The 23,610-nt window shown below is 38.3% G+C and overlaps 2 protein-coding genes across 2 annotated transcripts in view; both read left to right on the plus strand.

Annotated features, from left to right (window-relative positions):
- The window catches only part of LOC309501345 (uncharacterized protein), a 64,866-nt gene extending 55,499 nt beyond the window's left edge, over positions 1-9,367 (plus strand). The window contains exons 4-9 of the mRNA XM_082173394.1: positions 7,860-7,892; positions 7,981-8,055; positions 8,353-8,381; positions 8,469-8,543; positions 8,693-8,761; positions 8,881-9,367. Coding sequence (XP_082029520.1) covers positions 7,860-7,892; positions 7,981-8,055; positions 8,353-8,381; positions 8,469-8,543; positions 8,693-8,761; positions 8,881-8,991 — 392 coding nt within the window. The 3' untranslated portion in view covers positions 8,992-9,367. The remainder of the gene's footprint in view (positions 1-7,859; positions 7,893-7,980; positions 8,056-8,352; positions 8,382-8,468; positions 8,544-8,692; positions 8,762-8,880) is intronic.
- Positions 1-23,610, plus strand: part of LOC309501443 (uncharacterized protein) — a 56,016-nt gene that overhangs the window by 8,087 nt on the left and 24,319 nt on the right. The gene's annotated exons all lie outside the window — the stretch shown is intronic.

Consider the following 23,610-nt stretch of genomic DNA (forward strand, 5'->3'; position numbering starts at 1 on the left):
CGACTTCGACGAGCCCGTTAATAAAAAAAAATCATTTGGGCCCCACATGGCTGTGCTGGCTGGGCGTGAGATTGTCCATACGCTATAGGTCTATCAGTATCACTGAACCAGAACAAACTGAGGGAACAAAAGCTTCTTTGACTCTCACAGAAGAGTAACTCAAAGAACTGCAGTGAAGTAACAGTCCAAAACGTGATGCTGGAAATAATAAGGGAATTGAAACTTGACAGCAAAAATATTAACTTTGTATGTAATATTATCAAAGTTAAAATATGGTTATCTTGAGTGTTAACTAATCAAAATATGACTGTCATATTCTACAGTATGATTGTCACATTGAGTTGTTGTTTTAGTTTCATTTCATGGACTTTTATGGTGTGTCCCAATTGGCATACTTATGCATATTCTATGACATGTTTAGTATAAACAGTGAGAGTAGTGTGTTCATATAACACTCCGGTTCTTTCACTCGATTCTCCAAGAAAGTGTCACATGAAGACGATATGTTGAGCTCATCCATGCAGACACGTGTCCCATTTTCTCACAAATCTCTACGTTCATTTAAGACTTTATTTAAATCATTTAAGACGGCTCTTATGAGGACACTCGACAAGTCTTGTCGCGCTTGAATGGTTTAAAAGCATTCACAATAAGAGCGTGATCATACAACGCTAATTATATAATTATATATAATTAACCTTAAAGAAAAATAGTTATCTCTGCCTACATTTTGTTTCTGTCTGACCGGAGAAAGTTCGTCCTGCCATTCACCTCAACAGCTCAGATGAAACTGAAGAGAAAATGGCCGACTTCACTTATTTCTTACTCTAATGCTCAATTCACCTTCTTATACTACGCCCTAAGAGTATGTACTCTTTTTGGGAAGAAACGATGCATACTTTTGAGTGTGTAGCAGAAGAGTAGACAAGCTTTGGGACAAACAATCACACCATACAATCGCGTCTTTAACGGTTGCTCTCTGTCGCTTAGTTACACACATCCTGACACTCAAACTGACCTGTCAATCATCTTGTCAAAGATAAAGTCCTCCACATTTAATTTCATTTCATTTCCTACTAGGGCTGGGTATCGTTCAAAAAATTTCGATACCAATACCGATACCTTGATTTCGATACCGGTTCCTGAACGATACTTTTTTCGATACCAATTTTATGAAATCCATTTTACATAACACATTACCTCAGAAAAACTTTGGTTTTATTTTTTCAGTTTGACTCATGCTCCTTAGTCAGTGCACAAAGGAACAAAAAAAAAAAAAAGCACAAAGGAACAAAATATTTTTTTATAAAGAGCTCATGCTTACCAAACCTGAATTTGTTTGATCATAAATACAGTAAAACTTGTAATATTGTGGAATAGTATTACACTTTAAAATAGTATTACAATTTAAAATAGTATTTGAATATATTCCAAAATGTAATTTATTCCTGTGTTGTCAAAGCTGAATTTTCAAAATCATTACTTCAGTGTCACATGATCTTTCAGAAATATGAAAACAGTTTTTGGAAACTGATACATTTTTTCATGATTCTTTGATTAATAAAAAATTCAAAAGAACAGCATTTATTTGAAACAGAAATATTTTGTAACATTGCACATGTTTTAAGGTCATTTTTGATCACTTTAATGCATCCTTACTGAAAAAAAAAATTCTGACCAACACATTTTTGAATGGCAGTGTACATTCAGTAGTCATTATTATGGGGCGCCGTTTGTAAAGTGTCTCATGCTGAAAATAACAGCAACATTTTGTCACATTTAGCTTCAAACAATGTTGTATTTAACTGGTATGAATTTTTGACGGTCACTTTTTACCACATTTACAACAATATTTGTCAACTTAGAGATATTTTAAATAGTTAAATCTAAATATTAAATGTTACACCTAAATGTTAAATCTAAATGCTAAATCTAAATGTTAAATCTAAATCTAAATGTTAAATCTAAATGCTAAATCTAAATGTTAAATCTAAATCTAAATGTTAAATCTAAATGTTAAATCTAAATCTAAATGTTAAATCTAAATATTAAATCTAAATCTAAATGTTAAATCTAAATGTTAAATCTAAATGTTAAATCTAAATCTAAATGTTAAATCTAAATCTAAATCTAAATGTTAAATCTAAATCTAAATGTTTCGGGTGAAATTAAATATTTAACTAATATGCAAAATCAAAATGCCGGTAACCGGAAGTGCCAAAATAAAAGCTCGAGGAGGTCAGTGTGTGTTTATAGCATGGTTTATAGTGTCAAATAACGAATAAAAACCATCTCATCCGAGGAAATGGACTCTTGGACATGGATTATCGTGATAATAACTACCTAAAATAATAAACACATTTGGAGAAACTGTATTGAAGAGTAGGCTAGTGTCACTTTTATGAAAAGTGCGGGACTTATGACCTGCAGCCATAATAGCCAGCCACTAGTCAAGTCAAGTCAAGTCAAGTTTATTTGTATAGCGCTTTTCACAATACAGATTGTATCAAAGCAGCTTCACAGTATTAAATTAAAATAATACAACAAAGTTTGTTTCAAGAGGAATTTATTGATTGATATCCCCAAAATATCCCCAACTGAGCAAGCCAAAGGCAACAGTGGCAAGGAACCGAAAAACTTCATCAAGTGACCTAATGGTGTCCTAAAACTCCATCAGGTGACCTAATGGAGAAAAAAAAAAAAAAACCTTGGGAGAACCCAGGCTCAGTCGGGGGCCAGTTCTCCTCTGGCATTTATGAGCTAGAGGCCGGATTGTAGTTTGAACTGTAGGATTATATGAATGCCTGGCTGAAGAGATGCGACTTTAATCTAGTTTTAAACTGGGAGAGCGAGTCTGAGCAACGAACAGTATCAGGAAGACTATTCCAGAGTTTTGGAGCCAAATGTGAGAATGCTCTCCCTCCTTTGGTGGTTCTGGATATCCTAGGTATGACCAAAAGCCTTGAATTTAGTGATCTTAAAGAGCGCGATGGATTATAGGGTGATAAAAGATCCGTTAAATAGACTGGAGCTAAGCCGTTTTGGGCTTTATAGGTCAGTAGCAATACCTTGTAATTAATACGGAACTTTATAGGTAACCAATGCAGTGATGATAAAATCGGTGTTATATGATCATATTTTCTTGATCTCGTAAGAACTCTAGCGGCGGCATTTTGGACTAACTGTAGCTTGTTTATTGAGGATGCAGGACAACCAGCTAGTAAAGCATTACAGTAATCCAGTCTCGAGGTCATGAATGCATGAACTAACTTTTCTGCATCAGAAACTGATAGCATATTACGTAGCTTAGCAATGTTTCTAAGGTGGAAAAATGCTGTTTTTGTAACATATGAAATATGATTTTCAAAAGACAGGTTACAATCGAGTATGATTGTAGGGGGCTCACTTTGACTGAATGTCATGTCATCACTCTCATCACGAAACTCTACAGTTTCTCCAAACGTGTTTATTATTTTAGATAGTTATTATCGTTATATTATAGTTATTATTATGAGATGGTTTTTATTCGTTATTTAACACTATAAACCATGCTATAAACACACACTCGAGCTTTTATTTTGGCACTTCCGGTTACCGGCATTTTGAATTTGCATATTAGTCGAAACATTTAGATTCAACATTTAGATTTAGATTTAACTTTTAGATTTAACATTTAGATTTAGATTTAACATTTAGATTTACATTTAACATTTAGATTTAGATTTAACATTTAGATTTACATTTAACATTTAGATTTAGATTTAACATTTAGATTTAACATTTAGATTTAGATTTAACATTTAGATTTAGATTTAGATTTAATATTTAGATTTAACATTTAGATTTAACATTTATATTTAACATTTATATTTAGATTTAGATTTAACATTTAGATTTAGATTTAGCATTTAGGTGTAACATTTAATATTTAGATTTAACTATTTAAAATATCTCTAAGTTGACAAATATTGTTGTAAATGTGGTAAAAAGTGACCGTCAAAAATGCATACCAGTTTTTTAAACATTGTTTGAAGCTAAATGTGACAAAATGTTGCTGTTATTTTCAGCGTGAGCCGCTTTACAAACGGCGCCCCATACATTATTGCTATATTTCTGTCAGAGTGATCAACAAGGTATCTCTTAATTTACCAGTCGAAGACGGAGCAACTTTCTGCTCTTATGTTTACTCCATGCACTGTCGAGGTCTTCATCATATCTGTCGTGGTACCGGTCTTTGCAGCAATTATTTTACCGCAAATACTGCATCACGCGCTGTTGGCGTCGAGCCTGGAGAAATGTATCCACACTTTTAATCGGCTTTTCCACATCTTTAATGTATTGTGAGTGTGTGTGCTCGCGTCTCATTGAATATGTGCGCAAGTTTGTGTGTGTGTGCGTGCGCTCGCGTCTCATATGAGAATGTGTGCGTGGACAGTTTGTGTGCGCGCGTGCGTCTCATACGAGTATGTGGGTGGACAGTTTGTGTGCGCGCACGTCTCATATGAGTATGTGCGCGGAGAGTTCCGCGCGTCTCGTGTGTGTAGAGTTTGCGTGTATGTGCGTGAGCGACTTTAGGCGTATAAGAAATTATGGTCTGTTCCAAACCACTTCAACTCCAGGGACATTCTACCAGAAACGTACATTATCTGTCCTTGAATTGTTACAGTGAATAAAAAAGTATTTCATCCCAAAATTTCTAAAACTGGCTCATAGTTGATTTCTGTGAGTTGTTCTGTAAAGGAATATGTCATTCATTAGGTTCTCAGATATTTTTTTCTTTATTAAAAACACTTTTGAAAATTACAAATCCTGTCCATGCCCTTGTCCTCAGCCAAATTGGAGCTACAGCTTTCATAGTTTTGTTATGCTACAAACTGTTATTTAAAAAAAAAAAACTCATCAATAACAAGTTTAAGCTGTTATCATTCACATCAACTGATCAAAAACATAAAATTATATATAAATTCTACAAATAAATTCTATTTTACAACTGTCCCCATGTTTTGGTCAGTCCTGTCACGTTTACATAAAACTCTACATAAAATGTGTGAAATACACCTTTAAGGGTATCACTCAGAGGAAGTGACATCATTTGACCCAGGTGAAGCTTACATTGATTAAGGCTGAATTGTTTCATTGAATTGTATGATTTTAAGCTTGTTTTTGTATGTTTTTTTTAGGAAGACGAGCTAAAGGGTCAGGCCCTGTCACGGTTAAACATTCCAGAAAATAATGAAAATGTTTTAAATCCAAAACATGTCTAAAAAGGTTATTGAAATTCCTTGCTTGCATGTTAACAGTTTTTATGCTAGCATGCTAGCAGGCTGAGTAATGGCAGTTTACAATGGCCAACCGTCAGGCCCTGTCACATCAGGCCCTGTCACATTCCTGTGTGACACGGCCTTACAAATTAATGTTATTGTTCTTTTTTATTACATTTATTGCATATGTTATGTATTTAACGCATGCAATAGTAAAATGAAGGCCAAGGTGCTTGATTTTTATACAACTGTGGCCATGGAAGTGATTTAAACACCTAAATTCAATTATTTGGAGGGCTGTCCCAATACTTTTGGCAATATTATGTATGTCCTTGGCTGAATTTTACCATAGTCTAATATTACTTTAACATTAAAATTATAATAATAATTTTAAAAAGAAATGCCAATCAAAACTTAAATAAAGAACACAAAACATAACTTTTTCTGCATCATCAAAATCCATAAAGTCAGTCCTGTCACAGTACCGTCAGTCCTGTCACGCCATGGTCAGTCCTGTCACACAGGAAATTATGATAAAAGTGTACTATTTGAGGAAATATTAATTAATTAATCTCTTTAACTGTGTAGATGAAGGTGGGGGTATATATCCACTACTATGTTTTTATAAAAATCTCCTATGTAAAGGTAGTTATTTTACAACTATATGAGTGCCTGCGGGTATTCTGTGATTTTGTGTACTACAGTTGACCGAAAAGTTACTTATATTTCTTAAAGGAATTATAAAACCATGTTAGATACAATCAGGGACATGTGATCAATAAGAAAATGCTATCTGTATCAAAGAAATTCATTAGGAAACCATTCTAACATATACAAATTTGTCTGTGACAGGGCCTGACATTTTAGGGGTGAAATGCGTATAAAAATGTATTTTATTTAATCATAAAAACATGCTGAGATGGGATGATATGTGTTTCTCATAGTTTAACATGTCCTCCATATGTCTCAACGTTCAGATTTAAGAAAAATATATTTTTTTCCCCAAGATTTTTTAAAGTGGAAATGTACGTTTCTGGTAGAATGTCCATAGGGTTAGGGTTAGCCTTCCATATATATATCAAAATGTTCCTTCACTTAAAAGAGCTTAATTATCATATAGAGACGATTACATCCAATCTCAGTAATATGAAAATAGTATCACAGAGGCACAGGTGTCACCTATAGCTTGGGAGTGACTGAGGGCAATCGAGAACCATCTTGATTAAAGGGACTTCAAACAATCTTATCACTTTAACCTTTGGCTGTTCTTATTTGAAAGAATAACAGAGAACCTTCTGTGGGACACTAGGGACCATGGGGTGTCTCAACTTCATTAACATACAGACCACAGCTGTTGCAAGAAGAGCAACTTCATTTACATTAAGACCAGGATAAAAGGTTTAGGATGGGGTATGTTCGGGGTTCATTCTGATGCCGGTGAACCCAAGGTGCTTCATGTACCTTGCCACTACTATGCTGTAATAAACTTCATTTTTTGAGATCTTCGACGTCCACTTCATTTTTTCTTACAGGCGTGTCGTTGTGCATTTCATATGTATTTGTTTGAGCACTGACGTTGACGAGTTAACCCCTTAGGTATCGAAATCTGGTACCGAAAAACAAGTCATTTTTCGATACTCGATAGTATTGAGGCAATTATTTAGGTCGGTACCTAAAAAGTATCGAACTCGGTACCCAGCCCTATTTCCTACCGTATCGGAGAGAAATGCAGAATCACGTTGATCTGCAGACACGGGTCTTTCATGACAAGACTCTCCTCATATTAATGCAGAATGATGCATTTAAAAGTAAATGGCCAAACGGATCTTTATAAAAGTCCACATTGTTATTGCAGATGAAATAACACGGATAGCTAACATGAAATAAATATTTTCTATCAGGTTAAACTTTGATTAGTCACTCAAACCTTTATCTAAACCTCTCACCGTCGGTCGTGCATATCCGCCATGTTTTGTCGTTTTTTTTAACACTTTTTACTCATGTTTGTAGTTCCTCCTCCAAAGCACAATGGGTTGTGGGTAATATTAGCCGTTATAGTGAGCACGGATCCACACTTCGAAAATCCACCGGAAATAGTAGACCATCCGGAGACTTCTGGCACACTCTTCAACATACTATGCTTTGGGACACTTATTCTAATCTCACACACTGTTTAGGAAGGATAGTATGGACATTGAGACGCAGGGCGAGGCTGTGTTTACGTCCACTTTTTATGCTCATCCCTCGCTAATGTTGCACGAGTGTCCACTACTGGTGAACTCTTGAAATTAGATTGAATGAAATGCTCTAAGCCCTTGATCACTTGGAATCCAATATGGAGCTGATTATAAATTATACATTTGTTTTACACACCATTATATAGGCCTGTATGTATGCTTGGGCTGTTGGAGAAAATATATATATATATATATATAAAAAAAAATAGATAAAAATCTATATAGAGTTGTGTGGTGTGACATGCTTCATGCCGCAATGCATGCTGGGAGCCATGAGTTTTATACTATACCATGAAGCATGTCACCATTGTCAATGGCTGTTGTCTTTGTATATAATTGTCCCCATTCATCCTTTTCACAGAGTCTCAGGATCATTGGAATAAAAACACACAAGGTACATAATCACAGTGTTTTGTCTTTGTCTATAGTTGTCCCCAATCTGCCCTGTCCGTCTCTGACTCTGTGCTCGATCTCTTCTTCAGTCATAGTGATTTCTGTCGCTGCAGTCGCTGTTCTCCTTCTTGCTCTTCTCTGGCTGATCTGCAGAAAAAGAGCTGGTGAGTTTTCAGATTTACTCCTTTACAACAATTAAAAACAGTTCAGATGAGCAAACAAACACATCATGTTGAGACTGTTACGTATCATAGAAACATGTGGATTATATGAAATTCTCAAACAGAAGTTTATTCCTGCTGAGAAATCCTGTAATGTCAATCTCACAGAGTTATCACGTCAACAATCATTTTTATTATTCATTTTAATGCTTCAACAAAATCTGATTGTTGAAAAAGCGTAATGCTTAACATTGTGTTTTTCCATAAATACTCATATTTCATGAGTCACTTTTTTTTCAGATAATAAAAGAGGGACTGGCGACTCCGCGGTGAGTTCAGTAATGCAGTGATTTAGATTTGATTACTGTCTTTAAAGCTCAATAAAGTGTCATGCAGTTTAACTGTTTGTTCTGAAGGTCAAAGATGAGAATGATCATAACGGGGCGAATGAGACGATCAACATGTCCATTCCTCCCGCTGTAAGAGCCGATGTGAGTCCACTAAATCATCAAACATTACGTTCACTGTCTGTTCAATAATGTGATTTAAAAGCTTTTGTGTTATTCTACATATTATAGAGAGAGATATGTCTGTTCTGTGTGTTAAACTTGACTCTCTGCACGTTTGCATTGACGTTTAGGAGCAGACAGATGATGTGACTTATTCTGAGGTCACTTATTCCAACACAAAGCCAGTAAAATCACTCAATGTGAGTAGATACCAGCATATGAGTTTGACTCAGATAAATGAAGCTCATGCTCTAATAATAATAATAATAATAATAATCGCTGTGGTTCAAACATTGATGGACAGAATCTGTTCTTTCAGGATCATGATGATACAGTGACTTATGCTGCCATCAGAGGAAGAGAAGATCAACCGCAGGATCAACTTTACGCCTCTGTGAACAAGAACAAGACCTTCACAAATAAACATTAATGATCCAGATCATGAGCTCATCATATCAGGAGCAGACGGGAAGATTTCTTCCCTCTGGGGTTTGGAGGAATTATATATGTGTGTGTTAACGAGCAGATATTTGTTGAATGTCCTGTGAATATGACTGGAGTCTGTTTATCCACTGGATTTCTGTCTGAAAACCTTCATCTTCATGCAGAAGCTCATGCTGAAATGATCCTCTTGCTTCAGCTTGTATATCAGCTGTTTCTTCTACAGAGAGACGTCCGTCTGAGAATTACATCAGTGTCTGCTCACATTATATTGTCATAAAATATTCTAAAATTTGACTTTGCAGTGTGTATATGTCACACAATTACATTTTTTCACATGTGACAATAAAGAGCATGAAAAATCATGAGTTAAAAGAAAAGTTTTTGTTCCTTTGCTTCTATTCCTGTAAAAACAGACGTAACTAAACTTGCTCCTTTTTGCATATGTGATAGTCCTATTTATCTTTATTTAGCAGATTTTAAACACACATAAACACTAACATTTTACATGAAGCATTGGCTTTATCACATTTGCTGTCGATGAATAAATGATGTTACTGCCATGATGGTGTGGTTCCAGCATCTACCAGCAGAGGGTTGATGAGATTATTCAGTCAATTCCTGACCCAATCCCAGAGGAAAACAGTGAGGATCAGGCACTCTTTTAAAAAGACACATTTCCGGCTATACTTTTGGACTCTGCTCATATACAGGTGCTGGTCATATAATTAGAATATGATGAAAAAGTTTATTTATTTCAGTAATTCCGTTCAAAAAGTGAAACTTGTATAATGTATACATTCATTACACAGAGACTGATATATTTCAAGTATTTATTTCTTTTAATTTTGATGATTATAACTGACAACTAATGAAAACCCCAAATTCAGTATCTCAGTATCTAGAAAATTAGAATATGTGATGCGATCTAAGGAAAACCCACCACATGGTGAAATTTGACCTATTACAGGTTTTGATATCATATGGAAGCTGGTATCAAGCCCTTTCCAAATCTGTTTTTATTTTTATCATAGCTTGTTGGTAGCAAAAGTTATGTTTATCTGAAGTTGGCCGATCGCTATGATTTTCTGGAACGGAATTTTGAGAAAAACAGGTTTAATAACTGTCACCGTCGGGACGCTTGGCACTCTTTTTTTTAAACAGGATTGGCGCGAAATGCACACTAATAAACATTCACTGTACATGTTTTGTGGTTTATTTTATAGGTAAACTATCTTTGTAGTGTTAAGAGACGGACAGGTGTATGGCATATACGGCGATTGTTTTGTTTTTTTCACCTCTGCCGTGCGTTAGAGAAAATGGTCGCATAGAGAGTATTTTCAGCTTGACACTATCGCTGTTTTTCTGCATTAAACAAGGGAATTTTGCCAAGATATTTTCAGAGATAAGAGTTATCTTTTGTGTTTATTTAAAATAAGACAAATCTGATATTATTTTAATCTCCAAGATGTTATTTAACAGTTGAGATAGTTCTTTAATGCTTCGCTAACTAGCAGAAGACACTAGCAGGGTTTAAACCCCAGTTGTGCAGGCGGGGGCATGTTGTAACACTGCGTTACAATGTGCCCCTATTAGAAATATGCTATTATATTCTATACTTTTATTAATTTTATTGGGAAAACGTGAGAAAAAGGTGAATAAAGACTGAGAGTCAATGTTCAGAAATGACTAATTATTTATTTGTTTTGAACTATGTTGTATAGCTGTGTTTTCATGTGTTCGTAGTCAAAACTCAAAAAAAAAATTATTTTTAATTATTAAAAATTGCCATTATTTTATATGAAAAAGTTTTTTAATTGTATTTTATTTAGAAAATATTTTAGTTTGTTTTGTATATATTTTTTATTAGATCAGATAACATTTTAAGCTGTCATATGTTATGTTACAATGTGCCCCTGCACATGTTACAATGTACCCCACCTATGGGGCATGTTGTCACATTTCACTTCCATTCTTTCGGGGTATGTCAAGAAAAAAGTATATACTGTATTAATAAAACAAAACCACATAATTGTAGACATGTGGGAAATTAATGTGGGAAAAAATAAATACTCTGAACCATAAGTAGATTTACACAAACTGAGAAAGTCAAAAAGCGTTAGGTTGTGCCCCGCTCTCCCCTACTAATGAATGTAAATGAGGAATCCCCAAATGTGATGAATGTGATCGAACACAGACTGAATCAGCCTGTAGCTAACACTGATGCTAACTGGCGCTCAAGGTCGAGCAGACAGCGGCACTCAGCTCAGAGCGCAGCCGAGCCCAGGACTCTGATAGTGGGGGACTCCATAATCAGAAACATTAGCAGCAGGGATACAACTACATGCTGCCTTCCACAAGCAACAACTTCTGATATAAACAGGGAACTTCAGAACATTTTAATGAAACATAAGACTGCAAATCGACTCATCATTCATGTGGGGAAGAATGATATTCATAAAGAGCAGTCAGAACTCCTTAAGAAGGATTTCAATGAACTTTTTGAAACACTTAAAAGACTGAAAGTTCAAACATTCATCAGTGGACCACTCCCAGCAAGAGGAACAAATAGGTTTTCACGGCTGCTTGGGCTTAATACATGGCTGCAAAAAACCTGCAATATAAAAGGAGTAAACTTCGTTGACAACTTCAATCTCTTCTGGAGTCAGAGACAACTATTTCATCGGGATGGCCATCACCCAAACAAACTTGGTTCAAGAGTGTTAAAGGACAATATCTACTTCTCCCTCAATCATCCTTCTGCAGTGTGTGCCAATCCACTCAATCTGAACGACACACACACACACCTGGAAACAGTATGAATGACCACGGGACTTCACTTGAGCAGAAAAATGGACATGCGGTTGACATATCACACAAGGACAATGATAACACCACTGAGCCACAACAACCTCTGCTCACGGACACAATCTCAGCTGAGCCCTGCCCACAGAGCTCACCACAGACAGACATATTAGAACTGCTCCAAGATTCAGCACCCAAGGACGACTTCCTGGAAAACAGCCAGGGAAGCCAGGACAGCATATTACAGCCTCCGATAACACCTGAGCAACAGCCCCTCTCACCAGACACGTTATCCCTCTCTCCAACATCCCCACTTCTGTGTTTCTCACAGAAAATGGAAGAACTGGTGTATGCTGGAACCAGACTATCCCACTCTTTTGCTGCAAGCCCCCAGATACCAACCAAAAAACGGCAAGCACCTCAAACACCGAAGCCTGCGCGCCGAGCTTGCCCGCCCCCTCCTGTGAGAGCTCTTCGGCCTCTTCGGCCAAAACGCCAGGGCCCACACCCTCCCCCATCTGCTCGAGGTGAACCAAAAACAACTGATACCAGCTCTCAGTGATATGTTTTGGGTCCCTGCTATGATAACAGTAACTTTCTCAAATGTTTACAGAACAAGCGGGAACCCAGTGTGCCTGTATCTTTCTCTATTGCTGTTCTATTACAAGATAGAAAGTCTAAGGCCTTCAATAGCCGTACAGCAAACCCAACTAATCTGGTGCCTATTACACGTCAAACTAAGATTGCTGTGGGGACAAAAAGTAAGACTGTTAAGTTAGCACTTTTGAACATTCGCTCACTTAAAAATAAATCACTTCTAGTCAACGACTTAATAACCACAAACAACCTGGACTTTATGTTTCTAAATGAAACCTGGTTAGAAGACAGCTGCAGTGCAACAATCCTCAATGAAACAGCCCCTCCTAACTTTACTTTTATGAGTGTCTGCAGAGCTGTTAAGAGAGGTGGGGGGTCTAGCTGCTCTTTTTAAAGATATCTATCAATATAAGCAAATATCATTTGGGAATTACACGTCTTTTGAATATCTGGGTATTGTGTTAAAAGGTGCTCCATGCATTTTACTTATCATTATTGACAGGCCTCCAAAATACTCTCCAGGCTTTGCTGAGGACTTTACAGAACTGTTATCAACAATTACCTCAGAGTTTGACTGTTTTGCCATTGCTGGAGATTTTAACATTCACATAGATAATGCAGAAAACAATATGGCAAAATAAATCAAAACTGTTTTAAAAACTTTTGATCTGACTCAGCATGTACATGGACCCACACACAATCGCGGACACACTCTAGATTTACTTATCAGTAAGGGTCTAAACATTTCATCGATTGTTATTAAGGATGTAGCACTGTCTGATCATTTCTGTATTTTCTTTGATATATTGATCTCTCCTGCCATTGAAGCTAGATCTGTGTCTGTCAAGAAGAGATGCTTAAATGAGAACACTAGTGTACTATTTATGAAGGCTATATCCTTAACACCAAGCATATCTGCTGAATCTGTTGATTTTCTCCTTGATTCTTTTAACTCAAAAGTTAAAAATGTAATTGATGATATTGCTCATGTGAAAGTCAGGAAGAAGAGTGGCAGACAAAAAGCACCTTGGAGAAACTCAACAGCAGTGCAAATTATGAAAAGACAATGCAGAAAATCAGAGCGCATGTGGCGGAAGACAAAACTTGTAGTCCATTATAACATCTACAAAGACAGCCTGCATGCTTTCAATATGGAACTAGGCAAAGCTAGACAGACTTTTTTCTCAAATATTATAAACTGCAATTTAAACAACACACGCACTCTTTTTGCCACTGTAGAGAGACTGACAAACCCTCCAAGCCAGATTCCCAGTGAAATGCTCTCAGACAACAAGTGCAGTGAGTTTGCTTCTTTCTTCTCTGAGAAAATCAATAATATCAGAAAGGTGATCAGCACATCCTTGAGTTGCGCTGGGGTTAGACAGATCAGACCACCTGAGAAAGTAGTTACTATGTCTGACTTCAAAGAAATTGATGGCAAAATTTTGGAAGAAACCGTACAGCACCTTAAAACATCAACATGCGCCCTTGACACACTTCCCACATATTTTTTTCAAAAGTGTGCTAAACAGTTTAGAAGCAGATCTTCTAGAAGTGGTAAATGCCTCACTTCTCTCTGGTACCCCTTTTCCACCAAGGCAGAGCTGGTGCTGGTTCGGAGCCAGAGCCTAGTTTCAAATCGGTTCTTTGTTTTTCCACCGCCAAAGCACCAGCTCCGAACCAGTAAAACTGGTTCTTAAGTAGCACCAAATCATTGCAGGGTCTAGAACGGAGCCAAGAAAGAACCGCTTGCGTCAGGGGCTGGGGGCGGGGTTACCGTAGACTGAAGAGAAACTTGTGACCGCCATTTTTAAATAGCAGCTAGTCGAGCTTATAGCAGCTCGATTATAATATCCGTCTATGTAAGTTACGGCGAGCTGCACGAACGCGTTGGATTCGCCGGGTTTGGATGCCGATTTATTTTCGCAAACCCATGAGCATCCATAGTAACGCAACTTCTATTATTGTTGATGCCTTGTTCGAGATGCATCGGAGCAGCGTGGACCGATCAGAGCTGCGGGAGTGTTTGGAGATCATACGACTCCTTGTGCTTTTTGATCGCTTTCGCAATGCTTTGATTTCATGTGCTGATCGTTCTGCGAGAAGCCGATGCATCTCGAACAAGTCTGGTGTGTTTGTGTTTGGCGCTGCCGCACTAGCGTTGCTGGGCAACATGATACGTATGCAGTGACGTAAGATATAGCTCTGTTGTGGCTCTCTGGCCGGTGGAAACGCAAACCGGTTCTTAGTAAGCTCGTCAGTCGAACCAACTCCGAACTGGCAATAGCTCTAGCTCTGAACCAGCACCCGGTTCTTGTTGGTGGAAAAGGGGTATGGGAGTTTTCCAAACTCCCTGAAAACTGCAGTTGTCAAGCCCCTCCTGAAAAAGAGCAATCTGGATAAGACCATATTAAGCAACTATAGACCGATCTCGAATCTTCCTTTCATAGGCAAGATCATTGAAAAAGTTGTCTTCAACCAGCTGAACAAATTCTTAAGCTCGAATGGATACTTTGACAATTTTCGATCTGGTTTCCTACCGCACAGAGACAGCGCTCATAAAGATAATAAACGATATTCGCCTAAATACTGATTCAGGCAAATTATCAGTGCTGGTACTACTCGACCTCAGTGCTGCATTTGACACTGTCGATCATAACATACTTCTTGACAGGCTGGAAAACTGGGTGGGGCTTTCTGGGATAGTCCTAAAATGGTTCAGGTCATACTTAGATGGGAGAGGTTATTATGTGAGTATAGGAGACCATAAGTCTGAGTGGACATCCATGACATGCGGAGTCCCTCAAGGCTCAATTCTTGCGCCACTCCTGTTCAACCTGTATATGCTCCCAATGAGCCAAATAATGAGAAATAATCAAATTGCTTACCACAGCTATGCCGACGACACACAGATCTACTTCGCCCTATCGCCTAATGAGTACAGCCCCATTGACTCCCTGTGCCGATGTATTGACGAAGTCAACAGTTGGATGTGTCAAAACTTTCTTCAATTAAACAAAGACAAAACTGAAGTTATTGCGTTTGGAAACAAAGATGAAATTCTCAAGGTGAACGCATACCTTCACTCTAGGGGTCAAACAACTAAAAATCAAGTCAGGAATCTTGACACTAGAGTCAGACCTTAGTTTCAGTAGTCATGTCAAAGCCATAACTAAATCAGCATACTATCATCTGAAAAATATTGCAAGAATTAGATGCTTTGTTTCCAGACAAGACTTAGAGAAACTTGTTCATGCTTTCATCACCAGCAGGGTGGATTATTGTAATGGACTCCTCACTGGCCTTCCCAAAAAGACCATAAGACAGTTGCAGCTCATACAGAACGCTGCCGCTAGGATTCTGAGCAGAACCAGGAAATATGAACATATCACACCAGTCCTCAGGTCTTTACACTGGCTCCCAGTTACATTTAGGATTGATTTTAAAGTATTATTACTGGTATATAAATCATTCAATGGCCTAGGACCTCAATACATTGCAGATATGCTCACTGAATATAAACCCAACAGATCACTCAGATCATTAGGATCATATCAGCTAGAAATACCAAGGGTTCACTCTAAACATGGCGAGTCTGCTTTTAGCTATTATGCCAGCCGCAGCTGGAACCAGCTTCCAGAAGAGATCAGATGTGCTCCTACAGTGGCCACATTCAAATCCAGACTCAAAACACATCTGTTTAGCTATGCATTTACTAAATGAGCACTGTGCCGCTGTTCGTCCGACTGTTTGTACTGTACTGTATTTTATTTTATTTTATTTTATTTTATTTTATTTTTCTAAACTGTTTTAATTATTTAATTATTAATGCTATATAAATAAACTTGCCTTGCCTTGCCTTTAAAATTGGAGTAATATGATCTATTCTTTTGGTTTTTGTAAGGATCCTGGCTGCACTATTCTGTACCATTTGGAGCGGTTTTAAAGTATTTTTAGGGAGTCCTGTTAAAAGCACATTACAATAATCAATCCTACTAGAAATAAAAGCATGTATGATCTTTTCAAGATCCTCCTTAGACATGAATCTTTTAAGTTTATTCATATTTTTAAGATGAAAATATGCTGATTTTGTGATTGTTTTTATGTGACTATTAAAATTTAGATTATTATTTATTAGGACACCAAGGTTTCTTACCACTTCCTTTACTATTAAGCCCTTTGTTTCGAGCAGGGTAGAGATTTTACATCTTTCCTCATTTCTTCCAAAAACGATAACCTCAGTTTTATTTTTATTGAGCTGGAGAAAGTTCTGTGACATCCAAGTATATATTTCTTCAATGCACTGACAGAGAGTTGCAATGGGGGTATAGTCATTAGGCATTATCTGCTGATAAATAGAAGAAGAAGAAAAATCATAATGTTTTAACAATTTTTTTGTACTACATACTGCAATATGTCAAAAACATCATACAGCTCAGATAGTCCTGTGTCATATGTCATTTGAAAGGTCTCAATTAGTAGAATACAACAAGCATAATTGTTTCAGGCTTTTTACTAAACTTGAGCAAGGTTTTTGTAAAATAACCCTCTCAAGAGACCCATGGGTAAACCATATTCCCCTGCTGACTGGAAACGACCTTTCAATGAAAAGTGGTCTTCAGAGTGTGAAGAGGCCTTTCAGACCTTAATACAGAAGCTGACATCTGCACCTGTCTTGGGATTTGCAAACCTGAGGAAGCCTTATATTGCACACTGACGCCAGTCTGCATGGACTCGGAGCGGCTCTATATCAGGAACAGAATGGCCAACATAGAGTAATCGCTTATGCAAGCCGCGGACTGTCTAACTGTGAAAGGCGGTATCCTGTTCATAAACTTGAATTTCTTGCCCTCAAGTGGGCAGTGACAGACAAATTCTTTGACTTCCTTTATGGGGCCAAATTTGTCGTCATGACTGACAACAACCCCTTAACCTATGTGTTGACTTCAGCTAAGCTCGATGCTGCAGGACACAGATGGTTAGCTGCCCTCTCAAGTTTTGATTTCAGTATAGAGTACAGAGCCGGGAAAAGGAACCAAGATGCAGACGGTTTATCCCGAAGACCACACACACAGAACGAGTACGATTATAGTTCCAAGGAAGAGGACGATCGGATTGTAGCAACACTGAGTTGTTTTGGGGAATTATTAACTCAAATGATGGTAATATTCATAAGAAGATGAATATGTATATATTTGCATATACAAATTAAATTATCTAAAAATAGGGAATAGACAAATTTTTACCGTATATGAATAATTAACACGATGGCTCGTAATAATTATTAATACAGGTTGGTAAAATCATATAAATTATCAGTGTAAATTCCATGTAATTCGAATTTGGCTATTGCGTAATCTGTCCGTTTAGCGAACTGGATGCGAGACTTCTCATCAGAATTTACCGGCCTGTAAACAACGAAAATAACCTTCCTCTGGCCATAAGGAATGATATTCTCGTGTAAGGCACTTAAGATATTTTAATAGTCAAACCTCGTAGAGCTTTTAGCTTTAGATCGACATTTTCAGGGACTTCAGTTCATGGGACAAATGAGACAGATTCAGTTAAAAGATTATGGAGTTTAATAAACAACTAAGGATTACGTATACTGCTTAAAAAACACGCAGGAGTAAATATGCATAACAAAACAAACAATACAAAATTGATGATCATATGAAATATTGGAGAGAAGAGAGAGAGAGAGAGAGTAAAAGTGAAAGTAAAATCTTCTCAGGACAAAAACAGTTCAGTCAGTTACTTCAAAAGACCCAAAGGCTTTAAGAAGTTCTAGACAACCTTAAACAGCACTTTCTTTTCAGATTTGCGATATTAAGATTACGTTACTTGCTTTGAGATTTGCTTTTTGAGTGGGCTGGTTTGAAAAGGATGTTTCTTGCCGCGCCGGGCGGAGTCGGATGTTGCGATGATTCGGCTGCAGCACGTTCGTAAACTTTGCTAAAAGATGACTAGTCCTAAACTAGTTTTGTTCGCACAGACTGAACGAAGTAAAATTATCAAACTGCGGTAGATAAAATAAAAGACTTAGAGTAAATGAAATTCAGAAAATAAAACGAAGAAAGCTCCAGCTGGAGCTGCCGGAAGAAGGCGGGTTTTCTCTCTCTGGCGAACTGCATAGATGAGCGTGTGGCGCCTTGTTTTGAAGCAGCCAAAGTCACGCCTTCTCACGTGTATGAGCCAATCATTCGGGAGGACGCGTGGCGGTAAACTTCTTTGTTTGCGAAGTTCTGCCTCCTGGAAATGATGTTAGTGGAGACAGAACTTATTTCTAGTACATTCATAAACTGGTATTAATGACGGAATGCATCAGGTTGAACTTTGTGTTACGGATTCGACACCGTTGGGTTCTTTGGAATAAAACAATACCATGAATGATAATTCTGCGAGCTATTAACCAGCAGATACATGATTTTTCGTGATTACATGCACATCAAATCGATTAAATACCAATAAAGCTTATAGTTAGAGTAATTTGGGTATGGGGATCATGAAACATAACAAGAAATACATTTTATACATTTTAAAGGGTAATTTTGACCACACGTGGTCAGGGAATAGATGCAGTCCTTGTGTGAGTGTGTATGTATATGTGTGTGCGTAGAGTCATGAAGTCACTGAAAGTTCAAACTGCGCCGTGAACTTTTGTCACTCCCTCGGGGGTATTGGTCAGTATGTGTGTGCGTTTCTGGGGTTGATGAGATTAGCATTGCATATCTGGTTGAAACAATAGTGGCTTGTTTTCGGGGTGTTGTGCGCGTTGGGGAATTTTCCCGGGGATCTCAGCGGGTCTCGCCGTTTCGGCGCCTGCTGGCCAGCAAATCTTAAGTTTGAGCAGTAAAACAGAGGTTCTCTGTTTACTCAGGAGGAGAAGATCCGTGGTCTCAGATCAGAAGTCAATGATTTATGCAAATGCTCGATGCCATTTGCTCTGTGTCCGAACAGAGTCCGTGTTGTTGATTAGGATCCAGTCATTTAATCACATAGAAGTCAGGCTGACCATCTGCTGACTGTTACAGGATACAACAGTTCATTTCTCGGTTTGTGAGAGAAGGATCGGAACCAGCATTCTCTAAGGAGGCTCTGAAAGCAGTGTGTCAGAGGCATAACGTGCTCGACAGTGCAGAGTCTGAAGATGGAGCAGATAGCGAACCAGCAATTGTTGAGTGTCTGGCCATGAGTGAAGAGGCTATTCCACCTGATTTCTTATCCACAGATTCCTTCCTTGGATCTAGCACGCTTCCAAGTATGTCCCAGCAGGATTGGGCTCGAGAGCAACGGAATGACCCTGCTGTGAACCGAGTGATTGACATTGTTAAGTCAAACAAGCACCTTTCCTGCCGTGCTAGGTTGCATGAGGATAGAGAAGTCCAGGTGATATTGAGAGTTGTAGACCAGTTTGTTCTTACTAATGATGCCTTGTATCAGAAGCACATCATTGGAGGGGAGCCTCTATTCCAGCTCGTCCTTCCTAAAGCTTTCAGACAAGTGGATCTTACAGAACTGCATGATTCCGTTGGTCACCTGGGCATTGAAAGGACAGTAGACCTTGTGCGTCAAAGGTTTTATTGGCCCAGAATGGCACTGGATGTAGAGGAGAGGATTAAGTCTTGTGAGAGGTGTGTGAGACGCAAAGCAAGGGTAGAGCAGAGTGCTCCTCTTGTCAACATAAACACAAGTCGTCCCCTTGAATTGGTCTGTATGGACTAATTATATTTGGAGCCAGATGGAAAGGGCAAAAGGAACATACTTGTAATCACTGATCACTTCACGAAATATGCCGTTGCTGTGCCAACCTCTGATCAAAAAGCGAAGACAGTCGCCAAAGCCTTATGGAACCACTTCTTTATTCATTATGGCTTCCCAGAGAGACTTCATAGTGATCAGGGCCATGACTTTGAGTCCTCTCTCATAAAATACCTCTGTCAGTTGCTAGGTATAAAGAAAACCAGGACAACGCTGTACCATCCACGTGGCTGAGATGGAAGGAATTTATTCAGCCTTTAGTGCACTCTTATAATTGCACCAAGAATGACACAACAGGATTCTCCCCATACTAGCTGATGTTTGGTCGACAACCAAGCCTTCCCCTTGACCTTGCATTCGGCCTGACTCCCAGGAACCCTGGTAAAGTGTCTCATTCAGAGTATGTAAAGAAATTGAAAGAGAGCCTTAAAGAGAGTTACCGACTAGCCATTGAACAGAGTGACAGAACCGCACAAAGGAACAAACAACGATATGACCTCAAAGTCAGGGAATCCATCCTAGAGTCTGGTGACAAAGTGCTTATAAGGAATGTGGGACTTTGTGGAAAGCATACAATTGCTGACAAATGGAGAAAAATTGTGTATAGGATTGTGAAGCAGATCGACAACTCACCCGTTTATGTTGTTGCACCTGTGGACTCAGAAGGTCCAGAGAGAACCCTACACAGGGATCTAACTTTTACCCTGTGGATTTCTGTCTACCTGCATAGATGGATCTAAAAGTGCAGAATCTAAACCAAGAATGGAGAGTTTCAGTGTACCCCAGGATGCTCCCACAGATAAGATTGATGATGTTTCAGATCACATTCCTGAGGATCATGTAGTAGAGTAGTACTCACCCCAGTCATTGTCTTGGATCGAAACAATTGACCTCCCGCTTCCAAGCCAACAAGTGGTTGAACCTGAGCGAGAAGTATGTAGTTCAGAAGAACAGACTACTGAACTAGAAAACATGTGTCCTGTGCAGTCTCAGGAAAGAGCTAGGACATCTGAACATGAGGATTATGCAGAGTCAACCTTAAGCCCAGAGGCTCAACCATTCTATCCGCAGACAACATCACTGTTGACTGAATTGACTGACACCCCGTCAGTTGGTGCAGAAACAGATTTGACTGCTCCAGAAGAATTAATCAAAGGCCAAGAAGAGGAAGATGAAGTTAAAGCTGATGTCTCTAAAGAGTCTGACACTTCTGAAACTGAAGGAATACCTCAATCAAGTGATGAACTGGTGCAGGAACATTTCACACCAAGAAGATCCACTAGACAAAGAGTTCCACCACACAAACTGACTTTATTCTTAAACTGAATCCTTTAGTCCTCATTATGCAATCTCTATTTAGGGGACTTGACAAAGCATTCTCCCAAGCCCTTGACTATGACATGAGTCCTAGAGTTAGTTCCCTATTACCTCATGAAATTGTATGAATTTACTACATGCAGGGACGCATGCAGATTTAGGGGGGGGAGGATGTAACCCCTTTAAATGTAGCAAGTAAACAGACTCTTAATTTGAAAAAAAAAAAGTGTAGTGACTGCTGTTCTCCACTAGAGGGCACTTCTCTGTGATGAGTTAAAATAGCTGAAAAGAAACGCCATTTTTTGCAAAACGAGAGAGAGAGCAGAGAAAAAAAGACGATTCGGAGAGTAATTATTATAAAAGAGAGTAATAGAATGTGAAGACAAAGTTTTAAGTTCTTTTCAAGTGAAATCCGGGGGAAGAAATATCTTTTCATACTTTTATTTCGAAGAACTCCGGTTACTGTTTTTTTTCTTCCTTTTTGTTTCCGGTTGATGTGTACTTCTTGAGTTGACCGTGGACGAGCGAACGGCGAGCCAACAGTGCCTAGTTGATGTCACAAAGCATCTTTCTCTGGAGCGAGCTCAGTATCCTTAATCTGTCATCAAACAGATAAGAGAATACAACACACCATACATCTTGGATACTTTGAGTGAAACTGAGTTTAAAACTACCCGGGTAGTAAATTTTTTTTTTTTTTTTTTTTTTGTCACATGACCACTTCTGCTTCTATTTTTTCTACTTCAATATTTCTTTCCTGGAAGGATCAGACTTTAAAGGAAAAAAAAAAAGACAAATAACAACACAAGGAAAATACTTTCTGAACTGTGTTTGGGGACCTATTTATTTTATTTGTTATACTCAACAGGCCTGATTGTATTTTTTTTTTTTATTATTATTCTTTTTATTAACTGTATGTTCACAAACTGGTACCAATACAGTACATTTTCTTTAATTTCTCAAGTTGTGTTGAAATTGCTGTCTCAATCCTCCTTTCCGAACTTAGATGTTAACTATACTGTGCCCATTCAACCTGATCAGTTTATTTAGAACCCTACAATAGAGTGATACAACAGGTTACATATGCATAAATGACAAAGTCCTTTTAGGAGACTATAGGGAACATTGTTCACTATTGTTTAATGCACTATTGTTCATTACTGGCAGGCAGTATAATAGCCTTTTTGCCTGTGTTTTAGGTTTATGTTAGTAAGATTTTATGGAAGTCAGAGAGGAAAAGCTGTACCTTTTCCAGAAAGTATTGATGATAGTGAAGGGAGTGCATCAGAAAACAAGGCCGTATAAGAAAGGAAGAAGTTGAAGATCAAGGAGGATAGAAGCAGTGAGGGTGATGGCAAAGATGAAGAATATAAGTCATAGTTTCTTGTGGAAGTCAAGCAGATCCTTTGCCAGTTTGGAAGATGTGATCCATAATACAATCAGAGGTCAGGAAATATGACACTGCCTATTGCCTCACTACACTGACAAGAAAATGCTCCAAAAAGTATGACTTCATGAAATGAAATTACTTATGTTGACCCATTAACATCGATTTAACATTTTTTCGATGGTTGCTTGCTATCTTGGATGTGAAAATGTCAAAAACTTGACAATGAATGAATGAATGGAGACATTTATATAGCACTTTCATATGTACTACTGTACACCCAAAGCGCTTTACAATCATATCAGGGGATCTCTCCTCAACACCACCAGTGTGCAGCATACACTTGGATAATGCGATGGCAGCCACAGAAAAACGGTGCCAGTGCGCTCACCACACACCAGCTATAGGTGGAGAGGAGAGAGAGTGATAGAGCCAATTCAGTGGATGGGGATTATTAGGAGGCCATGATTGGTAAGGGCCAATGGAGGGAATGTGGCCAGGACACCGGCGTTACACCCCTACTCTTTACGAGAAGTGCCATGGGATTTTTAATGACCGGTTTTCCATCTCATCTGAAGGATGGTGCTCTTTGACAGTATAGTGTCCCTGTCACTACACTGGGGCGTTAGGACCCACACAGGCCACAGGGTGAGCGCCCCCTGCGGGCCTCACTGACATCTCTTTCAGCAGCAACCTGGTTTTCCCAGGACTCCCCCCATCCAGGTACTGACCAGGCTCAAC

Source organism: Leuciscus leuciscus, assembly GCF_965113295.1.
Source record: "Leuciscus leuciscus genome assembly, chromosome: 1".
NCBI lineage: Eukaryota > Metazoa > Chordata > Actinopteri > Cypriniformes > Leuciscidae > Leuciscus > Leuciscus leuciscus.